The 13,796-nt window shown below is 45.0% G+C and overlaps 1 protein-coding gene across 1 annotated transcript in view; it reads left to right on the top strand.

Annotated features, from left to right (window-relative positions):
* The window catches only part of LOC124556060 (uncharacterized transmembrane protein DDB_G0289901-like), a 29,506-nt gene that overhangs the window by 1,556 nt on the left and 14,154 nt on the right, over nucleotides 1-13,796 (top strand). The window contains exon 2 of the mRNA XM_047130089.1: nucleotides 4,320-4,455. Coding sequence (XP_046986045.1) covers nucleotides 4,320-4,455 — 136 coding nt within the window. The remainder of the gene's footprint in view (nucleotides 1-4,319; nucleotides 4,456-13,796) is intronic.

Raw genomic sequence — 13,796 nt, 5'->3', positions numbered from 1 at the left:
GCGACGACACTGCTGGCACACTCGGCAAGGGGAAGGGGACACTGCTAGCACAGTCAGCGAGGACAGGTAACACTGCTGGTACACTCGGCGAGGGCAGGCGACGACACTGCTGGCACACTCAGCGAGGGCAGGCGACGACACTGCTGGCACACACGGCAAGGGGAAGGGGACACTGCTAGCACAGTCAGCGAGGACAGGTAACACTGCTGGTACACTCGGCGAGGGCAGGCGACGACACTGCTGGCACACTCAGCGAGGGCAGGCGACGACACTGCTGGCACACACGGCGAGGGCAGGTGACACTGCTGGCACAGTCAGCGAGGACAGGTAACACTGCTGGTACACTCGGCGAGGGCAGGCGACGACACTACTGGCACACTCAGCGAGGGCAGGCGACGACACTGCTGGCACACTCGGCAAGGGGAAGGGGACACTGCTAGCACAGTCAGCGAGGACAGGTAACACTGCTGGTACACTCGGCGAGGGCAGGCGACGACACTGCTGGCACACTCAGCGAGGGCAGGCGACGACACTGCTTGCACACACGGCGAGGGCAGGTGACACTGCTGGCACAGTCAGCGAGGACAGGTAACACTGCTGGTACACTCGGCGAGGGCAGGCGACGACACTGCTGGCACACTCAGCGAGGGCAGGCGACGACACTGCTGGCACACTCGGTGAGGGCAGGCGACACTGATGGCATAGTCAGCGAGGACAGGTAACACTGCTGGTACACTCGGCAAGGGCAGGCGACGACACTGCTGGCACACTCAGCGAGGGCGGGCGACAACACTGCTGGCACACTCGGTGAGGGCAGGCGACACTGCTGGCACAGTCAGTGAGGACAGGTAACACTGCTGGTACACTCGGCGAGGGCAGGCGACGACACTGCTGGCCCACTCGGCGAGGGAAGGCGACACTGCTGGCACAGTCAGCGAGGACAGGTAACACTGCTGGTACACTCGGCGAGGGCAGGCGACGACACTGCTGGCACACTAAGCAAGGGCAGGCGACGACACTGCTGGCACACTCGGCGAGGGCAGGCGAGGGCAGGCGACGAAACTGCTGGCACACTCGGCGAGGGCAGGCGACACTGCTGGCACAGTCAGCGAGGACAGGTAACACTGCTGGTACACTCGGCGAGGGCAGGCGACGACACTGCTGGCACACTCAGCGAGGGCAGGCGACGACACTGCTGGCACACTCGGTGAGGGCAGGCGACACTGCTGGCACAGTCAGCAAGGACAGGTAACACTGCTGGTACACTCGGCAAGGGCAGGCGACGACACTGCTGGCACACTCAGCGAGGGCAGGCGACAACACTGCTGGCACACGCGGTGAGGGCAGGCGACACTGCTGGCACAGTCAGCGAGGACAGGTAACACTGCTGGTACACTCGGCGAGGGCAGGTGACGACACAGCTGGCACACTAAGCAAGGGCAGGCGACGACACTGCTGGCACACTCGGCGAGGGAAGGCGAGACTGCTGGCACAGTCAGTGAGGACAGGTAACACTGCTGGTACACTCGGCGAGGGCAGGTGACGACACAGCTGGCACACTAAGCAAGGGCAGGCGACGACACTGCTGGCACACTCGGCAAGGGGAAGGGGACACTGCTAGCACAGTCAGCGAGGACAGGTAACACTGCTGGTACACTCGGCGAGGGCAGGCGACGACACTGCTGGCACACTCAGCGAGGGCAGGCGACGACACTGCTGGCACACACGGCGAGGGCAGGTGACACTGCTGGCACAGTCAGTGAGGACAGGTAACACTGCTGGTACACTCGGCGAGGGCAGGCGACGACACTGCTGGCACACTCGGCAAGGGGAAGGGGACACTGCTAGCACAGTCAGCGAGGACAGGTAACACTGCTGGTACACTCGGCGAGGGCAGGCGACGACACTGCTGGCACACTCAGCGAGGGCAGGCGACGACACTGCTGGCACACACGGCGAGGGCAGGTGACACTGTTGGCACAGTCAGCGAGGACAGGTAACACTGCTGGTACACTCGGCGAGGGCAGGCGACGACACTGCTGGCACACTCAGCGAGGGCAGGCGACGACACTGCTGGCACACTCGGTGAGGGCAGGCGACACTGATGGCATAGTCAGCGAGGACAGGTAACACTGCTGGTACACTCGGCAAGGGCAGGCGACGACACTGCTGGCACACTCAGCGAGGGCGGGCGACAACACTGCTGGCACACTCGGTGAGGGCAGGCGACACTGCTGGCACAGTCAGTGAGGACAGGTAACACTGCTGGTACACTCGGCGAGGGCAGGCGACGACACTGCTGGCCCACTCGGCGAGGGAAGGCGACACTGCTGGCACAGTCAGCGAGGACAGGTAACACTGCTGGTACACTCGGCGAGGGCAGGCGACGACACTGCTGGCACACTAAGCAAGGGCAGGCGACGACACTGCTGGCACACTCGGCGAGGGCAGGCGAGGGCAGGCGACGACACTGCTGGCACACTCGGCGAGGGCAGGCGACACTGCTGGCACAGTCAGCGAGGACAGGTAACACTGCTGGTACACTCGGCGAGGGCAGGCGACGACACTGCTGGCACACTCAGCGAGGGCAGGCGACGACACTGCTGGCACACTCGGTGAGGGCAGGCGACACTGCTGGCACAGTCAGCAAGGACAGGTAACACTGCTGGTACACTCGGCAAGGGCAGGCGACGACACTGCTGGCACACTCAGCGAGGGCAGGCGACAACACTGCTGGCACACGCGGTGAGGGCAGGCGACACTGCTGGCACAGTCAGCGAGGACAGGTAACACTGCTGGTACACTCGGCGAGGGCAGGTGACGACACAGCTGGCACACTAAGCAAGGGCAGGCGACGACACTGCTGGCACACTCGGCGAGGGAAGGCGAGACTGCTGGCACAGTCAGTGAGGACAGGTAACACTGCTGGTACACTCGGCGAGGGCAGGCGACGACACTGCTGGCACACTCGGCGAGGGAAGGCGACACTGCTGGCACAGTCAGCGAGGACAGGTAACACTGCTGGTACACTCGGCGAGGGCAGGCGACGACACTGCTGGCACACTCAGCGAGGGCAGGCGACGACACTGCTGGCACACTCGGTGAGGGCAGGCGACACTGCTGGCACAGTCAGCAAGGACAGGTAACACTGCTGGTACACTAGGCGAGGGCAGGCGACGACACTGCTGGCACACTCGGCGAGGGCAGGCGACATTGCTGGCACAGTCAGCGAGGACAAGTAACACTGCTGGCACACTCGGCGAGGGCAGGCGACGACACTGCTGGCACACTCAGCGAGGGCAGGCGACGACACTGCTGGCACACTCGGTGAGGGCAGGCGACACTGCTGGCACAGTCAGCGAGGACAGGTAACACTGCTGGTACACTCGGCGAGGGCAGGCGACGACACTGCTGGCACACTCGGCGAGGGCAGGCGAGGGCAGGCGACGACACTGCTGGCACACTCGGCGAGGGCAGGCGACACTGCTGGCACAGTCAGCGAGGAAAGGTAACACTGCTGGTACACTCGGCGAGGGCAGGCGACGACACTGCTGGCACACTCAGCGAGGGCAGGCGACGACACTGCTGGCACACAAGGCGAGGGCAGGTGACACTGCTGGCACAGTCAGCGAGGACAGGTAACACTGCTGGCAAACACAGCATTCTTTGCTCTAATTTCTGACTTTGGTGATGAAAAGTTGGAAAATGGATTATACTAGGTCTCTATCAACAAATTCCTGTAGACGAATGTTTTAAAAACTAAGCCTACTAGCAACAGCTTGTATATTGTGAATAATCAAGCATTATTTGAAAATGTTATCAGCATTTTAAATATAACATCAACAACAGAAATTGCCTGCATTATGAACAACTTTACCTTAAGCCCATCTTACTGGGAGTTAAGATTTGCCATAAGTCTGCTAGCTGGTGCACTTGGCTGCCAGTTAACAGAAAGGAGTGACAGTTACCTCCGATGCTAAACCTCTCACACAGTGTAAGGTCAGCTGCAAATTGTATCGTGACTTGCTGCCGGTTGTACTGAACAAACAAGTCCACTTCAAGTGCACTTATTCAGTGCAAACTACAGTTATTAGTTGTTTTGGTGCTAACCCCATGCTAATGAGCAAAGAAGGAAAGAATGGGCAGAATCTTGGATTACGAGGAGAAATATAGGAGTAGGTGGGCTCTCTATGCTTCATAGAAAATTGGGTCTAATTTGCATAAACCTTATTTCAATTTGTAAAGTATCATGGTTTTATTACAATTTGACATTAAAAGTATACCAATAATGACTGTTACACATGATTTCATGTTAATAGGGTACAAGGTCCTTCATCCTTAGCAAATGTTATAGAAACGGATTTGCCAATAGTTGAAGAATTGCTTCTTATGGTCTTGCCTCTAATTCAAAAGAAAGATATAGTGACATGTCAGGCAATTATGTTTCTCAAGAAGGTAAGTGAATTATTGGTAACACACATAATCAAAATACAAACTTAATTTTCATTTATCATCTAATTTAGTTCTATTAGAGTGTAATTCTGAGACATGTTTAATAAGCATCTCTAAGCCTGCTGTCACACTGCTTTTTGAGCAATGAGAAACACAAAGATCTAGCTCATTCTACACAAATAGCAAACAGTACACTTTCATGGATGACACTAGAGACTTTGATGGATGTAACAAGTGTGATAGAAGATATGGCTATAAACATAAGTCCAAGATAACTGCTAATACATTTTTGCTTGGAGTTTCTACTTGTTATGGTACAACGGTGAAATAAAATGTGATAGTGTCCACATTATCCTGCTGAATGGAAGATATTTAAAGATATGTTCCACAAACTCTGGCAATTCCCTAATCGCATTGGAGCACTTGATGAGATACATATCAAGTTCAGGCCCATGCATACCGAGTGTTCATCATTCAGAAACTACAAAGACAATGGCATCATTGGTCTTTTAGCGTTAGTAGATGATAGTTATAAATTTTTGTTTATGAATATTGGCAGAAATAGCAGAATGTATGATGGTACAATATTCAGAGATTGTCTCTTCGAAGAGGCTATGGATAGCTCACTAAATTTGCCAAAAAAGTCTCCACTCCCAAGTAGTGAACATTATGTCCCTAAATGTTTGTGGCAGGCAATGCTTTGACATTAAAAGGGAGTGTACAGGAACCATATCCTGAATGGGACATGACACCTGAAAAAAGAACTCCAGAATTTGTAGAGCACTCAAGAACATGCATTTGGCATATTGTCAAACAAATTCTGAATTCTGCTGCAGAACATCTCGCTAACTGTTTTCCAAAGCTGAGCTCATTACAAAAGTATGTTCCTTGCTACATAATTTTCTACTTGCTAGTTTCAGTCCTTCGCCACACTGACAGAGATTAATTTGGCAGCTTCATTTGTCTTCTGATTTCCAAATGAGATGAACATTTCACTCACCACCCCCCTCCCCTTTTCCTCTCTCTCTCTCTCTCTCTCTCTCTCTCTCTCTCTCTCTCTGTGTGTGTGTGTGTGTGTGTGTGTGTGTGTGTGTGTGTGTGTGTGTGTGCGCGCGCGTGCTCATGAGAGAGAGAGAGAGAGAAAGAGAGAGAGAGAGAGAGAGAGAGAGAGAGAGAGAGAGAGAGAGAGAGATGTTGAGAGCCACTATTATGAGATAATCTTTTGTCTTTATGATAGTTATCAGAAAAATATAAATACTAAACATTTATATGTATCCCAAATTAACAGTTTGGGAAGATTATTTTGCTCTGAACATATAATAGGTAGTAAGGTACTGTACCATTCTTATTAATAGATAAGGCCGGAACTACTGGTGTTTCTTGCAAGTAACTTTGCCTTCCCTGTTGGAAGAAGTGGCATTGATGATTCGAAAGGTTATGTGGCTGCTACATGATGGTGCTCTAACCCACTTTGCCTTTAATATCTGGACACATCTCAGTCGTGTCTTTTCTGGTCGATGGATCGGGCAAGGGGGTCCAGTTGCACGGTCTGCTCAATCGCCGGATCTCAACCTGTGCAATTTCTGGTTATGAGGCCATCTCAAAAGTACCATGTAGGCAGAGTCCATTCCAGATGTGGAGACACTGGAGTAGAGTATTCCTGCTGCCTTGGCACTTTGCAGCCTGGCCGATGTGAATGCGTGAGACAGAACATGCTTCAGCAAGTAGAAGCACACATTAAGGTACATGGAAACCACTTTCAACACATACTGTAACAGTGTCTGCATGGTACAGCACATATTGGACTGCAGTCTCTGTAACAATGTATGACTGAATAAATGGTCTCTAGCATGGAAAGCCTGCATTTCCGGAAATAAGTTCATTAGACATTTTTGTTCCGTATCCTCTCATTGATCAATCCCTAGATTTTGTACACCCAGTATATATACACATAAATACGATGTGTGCCTTGAGGTTACAACAGATACTCAGCTGTGGCCTTGATGAAGGAACCGCGTTTTAGGAAAATGAGTGCAAATCTAAACCAGAATGGCCAGACAGGGCACGAATCATCCACCCGAATATGGGGCTGTGTCTTACTAGCTGTACTGCCTCATATGGTTGGTTCCTATTGTACAATGTTATTTTGATTTACACACAATCTGTTCCAGATAACTTACAATAAAAACACAGTTTTGTTCTTCATTACTGAAGACATCAAGCACACCCGCTGGTGACTCCAGAACCAAAAACTCATTGTTATAACCCTTGCACTAACTGCCATGAGTTTGTACAACTGTCTCCAGACCGGTAAACACACTACTATTCCCCAAGCTTGTCTCTATGTCCTGAGTCAGTATCCCAACATGATGAGTGAGGTGTTGGTGTCAGGAGAATGACAAGACATCAATATCTGCACTATAGATCTTGGCACATGCTTTTCTTGGAAAAGCATTACAGTTTTAAAATGTGAGTATTGTAAATAGCCCCTTCCTTTATTAACCATAATTCTGAATCCTCTAGGTAATCTTTCTGTAGTATGCATTACTTATAGAGAACATTTTAGCTCCATTTTAAATAGATGTGTTTTAGTAATCTTTTTAATCTCTTTGGGCAATTTCTTTTACAATTTTATCCAATATTCTGTTTTCTGTTTTTCCTTGGTAAACATAAATACATGCTGGCCCTTGTTCTGTCATTGTTTTTCTGTTTCCTGTTGTTTTTCATGATATGCACACCATAGATGGATAAATGTACCCACCTCGTGCAGTAAGGATATCCAGTTTTTCAAACAGTTCCACACAGTCAGAGTACCTAACTAACCTCCTGTGTTTCATTTCCTAAATAAAAAAAAATATTAACTATACATGTGCTGAACTACATATTCCATAAAAACTTAACTTCTCTAATGAAGTATTATGACAGACCAATAAGTCACAGAAGATTCCAACTAGTATCATGTCATCCCTTACGGATTTTTTGTGCTCGGTAAATGTATATATTATCTGCCTCAGTAGTGGCCCTTTTGCAACCCAAACTATGATTGGATAAATATCCCACTCCTACACTTGTGGGTGTCATCCCTGAAGTACACTCCTCAAAACTTTGGGAAATTATGTAAAAAGTGGCACTGGATGGTTGTTATTGTTACCTGTGTAGTCACTCGTCTTATAGAGAGGCTTAACAATGGCATATTTTATTTTTTTCTGGTAAAATATCCTGATTTAATAATGCTTCACAGAAGTAACCACAAACATGACATATTAGAGAGTAAAGCTTTTATGCAATATGTATACAATATTAGAGGGCCTTTACTTATATGGTCACGATGATATTTCTTTCAGATTTGGATGAGATACCAAGTTTTATGTCACTACATGTCCTCTGTCCTGTTTCCTCAGTGTACTGTTTACTTTCTCTTCTGAACTACTATATTTACCCAATTATAGGACTTTTCTTTCCGAAATTCATCATTCAAAAAATATGAGGTCATCTTACAATCACAGATTAAACTATTGCTGCTGGGGTCAACATTTTTACATTACTTAATAGATGAATGTAGGGGACGCCATACATTTACAGGTAAAGGTCATGTGCATATTTATTTTGAAGAAGGTGGAAGGGTAGGGCTGGGCAAAAGATACTTGCATTCGAACAGGCTCGAGATTTCCCAATACACCGAAGTGCTCAATGCAATATTGGCCTTGCTAGAACAGTAGCAACATTTGACACATGTGTCACATGTGAAAGGGATACGCAAGGAACTATGAAATAAGTACTACAACAATCTACTGCTCCGCTTAAATGTTGACAATTTTGTGAAACACAGGAGGAAACAGTGTTAAATTCTGTTGTCTTACAAACTCTTGTTGTATCTGAATGGGTTTGAAATAAGAGTTCTCATACATGTATGGATACTGCATACAAACATGTTTGCTGTTTTATAAGTAAAGGTAACATTCACAGGCAAAAATGTTTGCTTCAAAAACCATTACTCGAGTGTGAACCCAACTCAATATTTTATTTGGTTATGCTAGACTGTAATGATTTACTAAGTGAGTTTGCAAATGAGAAATTAGGCCACTATCTACAAAGCAAAATACACGGTAAAAATGTTACTAGCTTTTAATACACTTTAGAAGATGGTGACTTTCAGGTGAAGCAAGAAAGAAAATTAATATAGAATTAAATGTGTAACAAATGAATTTGAGCGCAATAAACTGACTGTAACTGTTATCATGAGAATAAATTACAGTGGCAAGAATCATCAAGGAGATAGTACCAACATACGTCATTAGATCACAGGATGAGTGAAAGTTTGAGAATTGAACTGAATCGTGACTCTGCTCTTTTATTTACGTACTAGCAAATCCACAATGCTTTGCAATTACTAACTATATATGGGAATGGGATATGTGTCATAATCTCCTCCTTCTCCTCGTCCTCCTTCTGTCCATCACCCCTCCATTCTCTGTCCTCTCCCCTCACTCTTTCTCTGTCCATTTCCTCCATCCCTTCTTTGTTCATTTACTCCTCTCTGATATTGAGCCTTCTTTATTGTTATTGCAAATTTAGATTCTGTAGTAGCATTGTAAACATAAGTTGATAAGCCAGAAATACAATTTTTCTATTTTCTGTGAAAACTGCCTGCGAGGAAGAAAACAAAACAGCACACTGTTGTGTATACAATTTTTGTTTAAAAATATGTATAATGAGAAAGAAAATGTATGGTAGAAACAATTATGCTAACAGTTTAAATGTTCTACTGTGGTAGATGAAACAGTGTGAGAAAGGAAAGAAAACCGCCGATATTCACGGCAGAGCAAAGCGCAGCATTTTCTTCCTCTTAGTTGGTTTTAACAGAAAACATGTTACTTGTTGTTTAAAAAAGTATACGGCCTATGTCCATCTGAATGTTCATTTGAGTATCATGTAAAAATATCAAGTAATTTGGTCAAGAAATTTTATACATTTTTGATAATGTTTCCCCTTTATGTATACTACAAGGCGAATTCAGAAAGGAGGGTATGATTTGGTGCGATATGGAAACCACAGTAAAAATTCAACGTAGTTTTACACAGATGAGTTGGGCAGTGTCTTTCATGTGTGTGCCGATCACTTCAAATAGCTCTTTTCAGTTCAGAGCACAAAGTGATCACTTACAAATGCCTAAAACAATAGTGTCTCCCACCAAGTACGTGGATCTGGTGAGAGATTTTGCCTGAAGCTGTGCTGCCCATATAACATAAATGTCATGTGCTTCTTCCTTCAAGACAATTCTCAGCCAAATTCTGCATCAATGAAGACGCTCCTGCAGCATTTTCAATGGGAAGTTTTTAATCACCCACAATACAGCCCATAATTAGCTCCCTCCAATGTTCATCTCTGCTCGCATGAACCTCGGGTTACGAAGACAACATTTTGGCACAAACAACAAAAGGCAGACCAGCTTAGAGAATTGGTGGAAAAGACAAGCAGCTGCTTTCTGTGAAGAGGTTACTGGAAAGTTCATCCAGCGCCACAACAAATGTCTACATCAGGGTGGCAATTATTTAGAGAGGTAGCTGGAATGTATGACCAAACGTTCAATAGAGTGTCAAGTAAAAATCTGAATTACAAGGGTCGTTCAATGAGTAATGCCCCACATTTTTCTTTCTCAGAACATATTTATTGTTAAGAGTCAGAATCTGGTGATAATATGCATCAACAGGTCTTGTCCATGTCCTATTTTTCTATGTCATCTCCATCACTTCTATAGCAATACACCAACGTTGTGGAAGAGCATGTATTCCATGCCGGTTAACGCTCTTGTCCCGTAGGCATAGCCATGTTTTCACTGCATGACTGACACTCTCATCATCTTCAAAGTGTGTTCCCCAAACAGAATCTTTAAGCACCAACAATTCAGATGAAATGGCCTTTCTTTGAATCTTGTGGTCTGCTGTGCGCACTCATGGAACCCATCGTGAGCACCATTTTGAATATCCGACAGTCTCGATAATTGAAGCTGCACTTCCAATGCTGACTGACAACTGTAGAGCCAACTGTCGAGTTGTGATGTGCCGGCCAGCATGAACAATGGCATCCGCACGATTCAGCATGTCTGGAGCAGTGGCTGGGACAAAACGTCCAGAGCGTGGCTGATCATGGAGCTCTGTTTCTGCACTTTCTGAGGCTGTAACTTTCTTTATCCATCACCCAACTGTACTCATTTCAACTGCAGCGACGCCATACACCGCACACAAACATTTATGAATGGTCACCTTGATTTCTTTTTCTGCACACAAGAATACAATAACAGCAGGCTGCTTAAAATGCGAGTTGCATGTAGACGCCATTTTGACGCTATACTATGGCTCTGCCATCTGAATAACGGTTCGATACTTCACTTGCACACAAAACAAACATCAAATGTGAATTACCAACAAGAACATTTGTCTATGTATATTAACGACTTTTTACTAAAATGTGGGGCATTACTTATTGAATGACCCTCATAAATCAGACAAGTAGGCCTACTTTTCGAGATTTCTGGCAATGTTTCCCCTTTCTATATTAAATACGTGTTTATATAAGAAGGTGGTCCAGTAGGTACATAAAAACTAACATGTATTTGAATGCAATGCTTTGCCAAAATTCTAAAACAGTTGTTGAAATTTGGGAGATTTAAAATTTTGAACAAATGGACATTTCTATTTATATTAGTTGCAGCTGTTATATATGAAATGAATCCTAGAAGATATTGCAGTCCGTGATTCACAGTTGCTCAAGCCCAGCACTACGAAAGTGTTGGAAATGGAACAGTGATACAAGCTTGGCTGAGAACTAGGACGAGTGAAGGGAGGGGAGTGGTGAGTGGGTAACAAATTTCATCAAGCTACCAACCATGGTAATCCATGCTGTGTGCTTTGGCTTTTACGAACATTTACTACGTTTAAAATGCAGTTTTCCTAAATCCATTTGTGGTCAGAATTAAAGTGACTAAAATTGGACAAATACTCAACAATAGTATACATTTATGCTGAAGACTGTTAAAATCTAGATTGGGCCATAGCATACTTACAAATTTCATGCCGAAATGCTGTCGTTGCTCACCGTAAAGCATGATGGAAATGAAACAGTTTCTGTCATGAGCTGGTTGTACACAGCTAGTGAGAGATCTGACATTCTCACGTCAGTATAAAAGTGAAATACGCTATGTATTTGGATAACGCAGATGCGTCTTCAGTCCCACTGTAACAACAACCTCAAAACTTGCAACATACTGTATTCTTAAGAAACAGCCAAATATTTGTGACAACGAAGATATAAATTTCGCAACTGGACTATTACGCTGAGGATTATTATAAATAATGATACCACAGATGGCAGGCTTAATAAGCAAAAAAGGTAGCAAAGCCAAAAATCAATGTAACCATTTCTTTTTGCAAACAATCTCGTTAGGAGAAAATCCGCAACCGAGCATTATTGCAGAGGTTGAAAATACCGCTTCAGTTGTAAATTTCTTTACTTTCACACGACCGGTTTCGGACTGTTATGGGCCCAACTTCCGGTATCGTACTGGAAATAGCAAATGACGGGAGATAATTTTCACATGCCGAAACACACATAAAAAACATAGAACATTATTTTTATAAACTTTCAAAAAACATTTCGAAACCGCCGGTCGGGCTAGGTGCTGTGAAACCTATGTCAATGCGAAAGTAGCACCAGGCAGTACTACGGACGACTGCCTGGGTAGGGAAATATACAATGCTTTCACGACACTTACGCTGTACTGTGGTCCCCGAGCGCCGCGTGTTCCAGGCGCGTTGTGCTACCTATGAGGGAGTAGCCGATGCGGAGGCAAATTGGTAAACCACAGTGGCGAAAGTGCTGCCATCTATTGACGGAGAGAAGAGCGCGTGGCCACTAGCCCGGCCGCTCACAATTTGAATTTAGTAGTTTACATTTAAAATGAAGAAAAAAACAAAAAATACATAAAAAATACACGAAAAAAGTGAAAAGTGCACTATGCGTAGTAAATGAGCGTCTTGATCATTTCGGTACAGAACTTTAGTGAAATTGAGTGTAAGGTGGAAATAAAATTATTATATATGCCGTAAAGTGCAATGAAACTTTTCTTTTACATAAGTGGCAAACAAGTTTTAAATTTAGTGGGGATATATAAGTGGCACCGTGGAACACCGCGTCACAGCCATCAGTTAAAAGAACATGTACATGTGCCGCTCCTATTTGCAAGATCTCGTTACTGATCAACAAGAGAAGTAGGGAAACCTTACAGTCTATACTTTCAGAAAATAATATGCCAATTAATAACTAGCAGCAATAGTACAATTTTTTGTTTTTTATGTGTGTTGCGGCGTGTGAAAATTATCTCCCCTCTTTTGGTTTTTCCAGTACCACGATACATGAAGTTGGGCTCATAACGGTCCGAAACCGGTCGTGTGAAAATAAAGAAAATTTACGACTGAAGCGGTATTTTCAACCTCTCCCATTTCTTTTTGTTTGTTTTATTTCTCCTGGTATTAACAAAATATAGGCAATCAACAAACTGCATAAGTTTGTAATAGGTATAATGTTGACTTTTTACACGGATAGTCTGTAGTTTTGATCAGTCATAAACACGTTAAAAATAGTTTTTCTCAAAGAGTCTCTTAAAAAAGGGGGGTCGTCTTATATTCAGGGTTGTCATATACTTGGGCAAATATGGTATTTGTGCCAAATTTCTACACTATTCTTAAAAGGCAATTATTAAAAATGTGCGTTACACATGGATTATTTTTTTACAATACTCTCATTCTCTCTAAACTGAATAATATCTTCACTTTCTTTTCAAGTCTCCCTGTTAACACATTGACTGCCATGTGGGCAGTGGTGGTTTTGAGGCAGTCGAGATGTTAAAAATATTCCATATTTGACATGAAAATTTTTCTGGATCAGTTCTTGGTCTGACTATTTTGTACACATCACTGTTCCATTGTGAACCAAGGTTTCTTTGATAACTTTCTAGTACTGCATTTAATTATCTTTCAAAAAACTGGTGTTAATAACTTTCATGACTTTAATCTAGGCTGTTAGGTGATTTGCTAGCAGTGAAGTTTCCCTTTTTTTTTTAAATTTTCATAGCTTATAGTTCTTTATTTTCCTTTAACAATATTTCCTGGTGTTATTTTTCAATGTTGTCAGTGTGCTCAGAAGTTATTTCTTATAAGAAATAACTGTGGTGACAACTCCAAAGAGTACTGCACCACAATCAATAAGCCACACTCAAAACACTCATAACACAGTAGCTGTACGGGTTGGCAGTACAAACCATACCGAGGTCCACCAGGGGGCCACAG

This window comes from Schistocerca americana, chromosome X (assembly GCF_021461395.2).
Source record: "Schistocerca americana isolate TAMUIC-IGC-003095 chromosome X, iqSchAmer2.1, whole genome shotgun sequence".
In the NCBI taxonomy this organism is placed as follows: Eukaryota; Metazoa; Arthropoda; class Insecta; order Orthoptera; family Acrididae; genus Schistocerca; species Schistocerca americana.
Note: the sequence above shows the minus strand (reverse complement) of the source record. Positions and strands in the feature narration are given on the sequence as shown.